We start from the raw sequence: 8,307 nt of genomic DNA on the forward strand, positions 1-8,307 counted from the left end.
AAGTTGAGTGCAGGGTCAGCAAAATTCTCCAGGGCAATAGCTAAGATACTGCAAGAAGTTGATGCTTGGCAACTGGACTGGAGGAAGAGCCCTGTCTCAGAGTGCTGTCCAGAGGACACTAATGCCCCTGTCCCACTTAGGAAACCTGAACTGAGCGGTTCCCGGAGGTTCCCGGAGGTTTTTGTCAGTCTCCCTACCTGCTTCCACTACCTGCAACCTCCGGCAACCACCTGCAACCTCCGGCAACCGCACGGAAACCTTGGGTGGGACGCAAAGTCTCCAGAGGTTTCCGTTCAGGTTTCCTAAGTGGGACAGGGGCATAAGGAAACTCTGAGGATATTCAGAACTTCTATGTTCATCTTGAGATACAAGGAACTGCAGGTGCTGGTTTACAAAAAAGAAGACACAAAGTGCTGGGGTAACTCAGCAGGTCAAGCAGCATCTATGAAGAACATGGATAGTAGAGTTTAGTTTAGTTTAGTTTAGTTTAGACTGGACTTTTAGACTATAGACGTTAAAGATACAGTGTAGAAACAGGTCCTTCAGCGCAGCGGGTCCGTGCCGACCAGCAATCTCCCTATACATTAGCTCTGCCCTGCACACTAGGAATAATTTACAGAAGCCAATTAACCTATGAACCTCTACGTCTTTGGAGTGTGGGAGGAAACCGGAGCACCCGGGGAAAACCCCACAGGGAGAACGTACAAACTCTGTACAGACAGCAACCAAGGTCAGGATTGAACCTGGGTCCCTGGTGCTGTAAGGCAGCAACTCTACTGCTGCGCCACCGTGCCGCTTAGTTTGGTTTAGTTTAGGTTAATTTTAATTGAGGTGATATTTTGGGTCGTGACCCTTCTCTAGACTGTTCATTTTGAAGTGATTTGATCTGGACCTTCCTGCAATAGAGCTGTGTGCTATTGATATACAGACTCCGCGATGCTCTGAATGAACAGAGTCATAGTTAAGGGCCTGTCCCACTTGCCGATTTTTTCGATGACTGCCGGCATCATTGACTGACGTATCAGGTCACCGAAACATTTGTGGCGTGATGCGGCACGACGCGGTGGTGACGTGGCGTGATGCGGCACGACGCGGTGGTGACGTGGCGTGATGTCGTATGACGCGCGGTGTTTTTTCAAGTGTCGCAACATTTTTTTGTCCCCGCTGGATTTTGAAATGTTCAAAATCTTTTGGCGACACTGAGATGACGCCGGTAATCGCCTGGTGGGACAGGCCCTTTATACAGCACGAAAACGGGCCCTTCTGCCCTAGTCACCCCATGCGGACCAAATTGCCAATCTGATCTAGTTTGCTTGTGTTTTGCCTATTTCCCTTTAAACATTTTTCTTTCTTTTTAGATGCTGTAATACTCACTTCTACCACTTCATTTAGCAGCTCTTTCCACTTGCCTGCCATCCTCTGTGTGATGAAATTGCCTCTCAGGTCCCCTTTAAATCTTTCGTTTCTCTTAACTTAACTTTATGCCCTCTAGTTTTTGCTTGCCCGAACTTTCACCTTAGCTACGCCCCTCATGATTCTACATTTCATGAATGTTAGAACAGATTTAAAGGACGGGTGGAACAATGGCATGGGCAGCCCACTGGCACAGCTGGTAGAGATGCTGCCTCACAGCTCCAGTGACCTAGGTTCAATCCTGACCTCTGGTATTGTCTGTCGAGCGTTTGCACGTTCTTCCTGTGGCCGTGGGGTTTCTTCTGGGTTCTCCGGTTTCCAAAGATGGGACGCTTAGCTGGTTAATTGGTCATTGTAGTTTGCACCTTGTGTGTAGATGCGTGGTAGGGTCTAAGGGAGCTGTTGAGAATATGGTGAGAATAAAATGCGATTAGAGTAAAAGGATGCTTGATGGCTCGGAAGTGTGTTTTCCTTAGGCTTGACTTCATGATCAAATCTATTCTCCATTTCTTACGTTTTACATTCTTACTTTCTCAGCTATTAGTGCAGAATTCCAGTGTGGCAATAGGCCCTTCGGCCCACCGAGTCCGCACCGACCAGCGCTCCCCACACATTAACATTATCCTACTCACACTAGGGACAATTTTACCTTTATACCAAGCCAATTAACCTACAAACCTGGACGTCCTTGGTGTGTGGGAGGAAACCGGAGCACCCGGAGAAAACCCACGTGGTCACGGGGAGAACGTACAAACTCCGTACAGACAAGCACCTGTGGTCGGGATCGAACCCGGGACTCTGGCGCTTTAAGTGCTGTAAGGCAACAACTCTACCACTGCGCCACCATGCCGCCCATAACATTCTTGGCTGTTTATCACCTCTGTAGCAAGGCAGCACCTGAAGTGAGGACCTGAAAAAGGGATCTGACCAGAAGCGCCACCTATTCCTTTTCTCCAGAGGTGCTGCCTGAGTTACTCCAGCATTGTGCATATATCTTCAGTATAAACCAGCATCTGCAGTTCCTTCCTATACATAGCACCTGAAGAGATATCTTCATATAACCATATAACCATATAACAATTACAGCACGGAAACAGGCCATCTCGGCCCTTCTAGTCTGTGTCGAACACTTACTCTCACCAGACTGATTCCTGGGATGTCAGGACTTTCATATGAAGAAAGCCTGGATAGACTCGGTTTGTACTCGCTAGAATTTAGAAGATTGAGGGGGGATCTTATTGAAACTTACAAAATTCTTAAGGGGTTGGACAGGCTAGATGCAGGAAGATTGTTCCCGATGTTGGGGAAGTCCAGAACAAGGGGTCACAGTTTAAGGATAAGGGGGAAATCTTTTAGGACCGAGATGAGGAAAGCTTTATTCACACAGAGAGTGGTGAATCTCTGGAATTCTCTGCCGCAGAAGGTAGTTGAGGCCAGTTCATTGGCTATATTTAAGAGGGAGTTAGATGTGGCCCTTGTGGCTAAAGGGATCAGGGGGTATGGAGAGAAGGATACTGAGTTGGATGATCAGCCATGATCATATTGAATGGCGGTGCAGACTCGAGGGGCCGAATGGCCTACTCCTGCACCTATTTTCTATGTTTCTATGTTTCTATGTCCCATCTACCTGCACATAGTGACAATAGAAACCTGTTTATAAGCTAAATACCTTACGAAACTAAATAGCTTAAGGATACTTTGATACAGCTTGTGTATCAATTGGCCCATCTCTTTCCAAGCTCAACATCCTGGGAAGTGCAATAGCTTGACTTCATACATTCTGTATAAGCACTGTACCTGTGAAAAAGCAAATACTACAACTTCCATGACCAAGTCTTGCAGCTTCTATTTATAATCTGCTCCATGACTCAGATATAATGATTACATAGTTTGGACAGCATATAACAATTGTGAGACATGAAAGATACTTTACACATCTTCTGAAAATGGGCAATATTTATCATTTTTCATTGTGCTCATTTTCACCAATTGACCCCCGCTGAAAGGTGGACAACTTGCAACGCTGGCTGGGATACAGGGCAGCATGGTGGCACAGAGGCAGAGTTGCTGCCTTACAGGGCCAGAGACCCGGGTTCGATCCTGCCTGTGGGTGCTGTCTCTACAGAGTTTGTATGTTCACCCTGTGACCTGCGTGGGTTTTCTCTGGGAAGCTCCGGTTTCCCCGCACACTCCAAAGATGTACAGGTTTGTAGGTGAATTGGCTTGGTATAATTGTAAATTGTCCCTAGTGTGTAGGGTGGTGTTGGCGTGCGGGGATTGCTGGTCAGCACGGACTCGGTGGGCCAAAGTGCCTGTTTCTACACTGTATCTCTAAACTAAAAAATAAAACTAAACTAAACAAAACATGACATAAATCAGACGGAAGATTGGGTGGAGTGCAGCAAATGGAATTTACTACGAAGAAGTGAGGTATAACAATTTGGGTAGTGAAATAAGTCAGACATAGACTGTAAATGGTAAGTCACTAAAGAATGTAGCTGAACAGTGGACTATAGAGGGCCAAGTCCGCAGTTCTCTGAAAGTGTTAACACAGCTGGATAGGACGGTGTAGAAAGCAGATGTCATGCTCGCCTTCACAGATCAGAGAGTAGATTGCAAAAGTTGGGAAATAGTCGTACAACGTGGAAACAGGCCCTTCAGCCCAACTTGCCCACACCGACCAACATGCCCCATCTACACTAGTCCCACCTGCCTGAATTTATAGACAATAGACAATAGGTGCAGGAGTAGGCCATTTGGCCCTTCGAGCCAGCACCGCCATTCACTGTGATCATGGCTGATCATCCACAATCAGTACCCGTTCCTGCCTTCTCCCCATATCCCTTGACTCCACTATCTTTAAGAGCTCTATCTAACTCTCTCTTGAATGCATCCAGAGAATTGGCCTCTACCTCCCTCTGAGGCAGAGAATTCTTCAGATTCACAACTCTCTGGGTGAAAATGTTTTTCCTCATCTCCGTTCTAAATGGCCTACCCCTTATTCTTAAACTGTGGCCCCTGGTTCTGGAGTCCCCCAACATCGGGAACATGTTTGTCCTTCTAAACCGGTCCGATCCAAGTACCTGTCTAAATGTTTCTTAAATTTTGCGATAGTACCTGCCTCAACTACCTCCTCCGGCAGCTCATTCCACGCACCCACCACCATTTGAGTGAAAATCTTACTCCTCAGGTTCCAATTAAATCTTTCCCCTCTCAACTTAAACCTATGTCCTCTGATTCGCGATTCCCCTACTCTGGGAAAGAGACCCTGTGCATCTACCTGATCTATTCCTCTCATGATTTTGTACACCTCTACAAGAGTTATGTCGCAACTTTACAAAACACTGGTCAGGCTAAACTTAGAATATTGTGTGCAATTCTGATGCCCTCAAGATAGGAAGGAGGTGTTTAATTTGGAGACAGTGCAGGAGAGATTCACAAATACTTTACTTGGATTGGTGGACATTAATTATTGGGAACAGGTTGGATAAGCTGGGCTTGTTTTCCATGAAATGGCAGTTTATGGAGTCAGATACAATCACTACTTTTTAGAGGCATTTTTAGCAGTTATATAGGTTAAGGTGAGGGAAATCAGAACGTAGGCAAATGAAATCGTTCATAAATTCTAGGAGCAGAATTAGACCATTCGGCCCATCAAGTCTACACCACATGGTTGATCTATCTTTCCCTCTCAACCCCATTTTCCTGCCTTTGCCCCAGAACCCCTGACACCCATACTAATCAAGAATTTGTCAATCTCCGCCTTAAAAATATCAATTGACTTGGCCTCCACAGCTTTCTGAGGCAAAGAATTCCGCAGATTTACCATCCTGGATGCGTGTGCATGGGCGAAATAGTCGGCATGGTCCTGATGGGCCGAATGGCCCGTTTCTGCACTGTGCGAATATGGATACTGTGTGTGTATTAGTGGTCATTGCGTGTGGGAATAAAGAAATAGTCGAATGAAAATCCGTTGTTTTAAGCGACGGAGACTGGAGGCGATTCCGTCAACAAGTTCAGCGTGACCAGTGGAGTGAAGTTGTTTTTGATTTGCAAATAAGTTTCCCTGCCTTCCTACAGCATTTTTTTAAAAACACAATCGGCGCCAAAGCTGGGATTTCATAGGACTGAGTTTTTATTTATTACTATTTTGGAGAGCATATCTTCGACAGGGCTTGACAGCCTTCCAAGGGCGGTCGAGGCTGCCAAAGGCATGCAGACTGCCTTGCATAACTCAGTCACACACTCCCTCTTCGCTGAGACAATGATCAGCCTCGCCACCTGTGCTAAAGCACCACTGGTTATCGAATTTCACACGTTCACATACACCGTTACCCCAAAGCAGACTTGCTCCAATACTTTGGAGTATTGTTTTCAAGTCTCACCAGCCAAAGCTATGGAAGATTAGTTAGTGTAAACTGAGAATGAAATGGAAGGGTTTAATTTAAGTGTTTATTTTGACATATCTATATATATATATTCTATATTTTAATGTTGATGGTGACAGGTGCGTTAGCAGAGGTGGGCAGGGAGGGTAACTAGCGTCAGGCTAGTGAGATGTGTTCATATGACATAAAGTGACACCGTTCTTTTTGCTTTCCACCCACGACGTTCGAGACCTTCCCACGGCAGCGCTGATCCCGGGTGCAATTGTGAGTCATGTTCATGAAACGTTAGCAGACTGGATGCAGCATATGGCGAGGATCACAAGCGAAGAAGTGCCAAATTAATCATGTTTATATCTTAGTAAGTATTAGGTCACGGAGAACAACAACCACCTCTCCCCCTCCTGCCCAAACGTTGCTTCAAAGTGTGGAGATCTCTATTCTCGAGGAATCTACCACAGGTCATCTCTCAATGCCGGCCGCATGTGACCTCGGGTATTGTTTTCAAATTATTGACGCGTCCAAGGAGAGTTGAGGAGCATTTGCGAGCTCAGCCGTGCCATTTATATATAACCAACGCATAGCCAAGCACAGTTGTAACGCGGTGAACACAATGCATCCACCGTGTTCTCCTTCAGTGTGTGTGTGTGTATTTTCTGGTCGGATCAGAGCTTGGAGAACGAACGCCAGTAACCTTGTGGCTCGGTTTCCGATTTGGTGATGTTTTGAAAAGACGCCCAAATTTCTCAGTAAAAAAAAATAAAAAAATCAGGCGGACAGTTCAAGCTGTGTAGTGAGGAGGAGAGAGAAAGCCCACTGACTGCCCCTAATCCTGAACCCAGGTGGAAATTAAAAAGAACTGCTCAGGACAATTAACTTTCGTAACAACACGCTCAACAACGACGCTGGTTTAAGGGCTGCATGTTGCAAGACAATATATGCTAATCCCGAAATAAATAATGGCCAATACATTATTTATCTCGGCTAGAATTATTCAGTGACATATTGTCAAGGTCCCAGCCATCGCTGATTAATTCAAGTGCTTTCTGCCCAACGCTGGGTGCCGTTTCTGCATCGTATCTGAACCGTAGCAGTTTCTGAGCGGAATTAATATTCAATGGATACACAGATACAGTTGAAAGCATTTCTTTACTTACATAGCGCCTTAATTTCCTTTCTGGGGGCGATTTGATAAGCCAGCCGGTGTGAACGATGTCCTCCACACTCATGCCTGCGAGTCGCCAGGACAACGTTTCTTTTTTTTTTGGTGTGTGTGTGTGTGTGTGTGTGTGTGTGTGAGTGTTTGATTTCGCTGTCAACTCAGCTTTCCCATGCACGGTGCAATGTTAAATCCATCCCAGTATCTGTCATCTGTCTAATGGCACAAGTTCCTTCTGTTCGGAGGCGGAAGCAAATAGCGAGGGAGCCACACACACCACTTATCCCACCCATTTACACAGAGCTGTCCAATAATAGTCATATCGCGGCCTGACGCGAGGTAAACAACAAACACGCACACATCGCGCCCTTCCCCTCTCGAAATGCAGAAAGAAAAACCGAAAGCGCGTCCAGACCACCCTCAATTGTGGAATCAAAAGAGATTAGAAACAGAGTTTTGAATGGCGACATTGTCAGGAGTGATACAACGTACAATCACCAATGTAAACGGGGTGTGTGTTTAAAAATAGAATTGAAATTCACCTCCTATTTCACAGATTAATAAGACATTTCTCCCGGTTGCATAAATCTAATGGGCCGGTGATAATTGGTAGGAATACAAAGCTTCTGTCGTAGACAAGCATACGGTGTATACATTAAAACCGAGACTGCGGTTATCTGCATTATTTTCAGTTGTTCGCGACTTCTTATTTCTACTTTCGAACTTGCTTCCCCTGTCGGTCTGATCGCACCTGTCGGTGTCATGTGCGAACATGTGCAGAGAGGTTCCATAGAAATACAGATCTTCATGGCCAAATTACCAAACTCAAAGCGTGGGGGGGTGGGGGAGGAACCGCGAGATGCTGGTTTAAAACCGAAGGCAGACACAAAAGGCTGGAGTAAACTCAGCGGGTCAAGCAGCATCTCTGGAGAGAAGGAATAGGAGACGTTTCGGGTCTTCAGGGGGAAAGGGAAACGAGAGATACAAACGGTGCTTGGGAGTGTAAGGACGTTTCACAACGATTAAGGGGTTGTGTAAATTGATCTCTGCCGCTTTCCTTCCTCAAGCACCAAACACAATGAAGGCGCAATAACCAGTAGTCCCACTATCCAAATTACAAGCATAATATTGCATGCTATTAGTCTTCACCAAACCTCAAATGGGGGGGGAGGACGATTCCTACATTTGATGATTAAATAATAAATTCCATTGATTATTTTATCAAGCTTTAAACAATCTTCAGTGTTTATAAAACAAATATCAAATTGTAAATTCAAGGAAATGGCAGATGTTGGAATCTTGGTGGAATACAAAGTGCTGGACCCTGTCCGAAGCAGGGTACTGACCCCA

General features: G+C 45.6%; 1 protein-coding gene across 2 annotated transcripts in view; it reads right to left on the reverse strand.

The window, feature by feature from the left end:
* gab3 (GRB2 associated binding protein 3) overlaps nt 1–7,326 on the reverse strand; it is a 121,936-nt gene extending 114,610 nt beyond the window's left edge. For both annotated transcript variants that reach the window (XM_033030730.1, XM_033030728.1), the window contains exon 1: nt 6,956–7,326. In XM_033030730.1, the coding sequence (XP_032886621.1) occupies nt 6,956–7,027 (72 nt within the window). In that variant the 5' untranslated portion in view covers nt 7,028–7,326. The remainder of the gene's footprint in view (nt 1–6,955) is intronic.
* Nucleotides 7,327–8,307: the final 981 nt, after the last annotated feature.

This window comes from Amblyraja radiata, chromosome 12 (assembly GCF_010909765.2).
Source record: "Amblyraja radiata isolate CabotCenter1 chromosome 12, sAmbRad1.1.pri, whole genome shotgun sequence".
NCBI lineage: Eukaryota > Metazoa > Chordata > Chondrichthyes > Rajiformes > Rajidae > Amblyraja > Amblyraja radiata.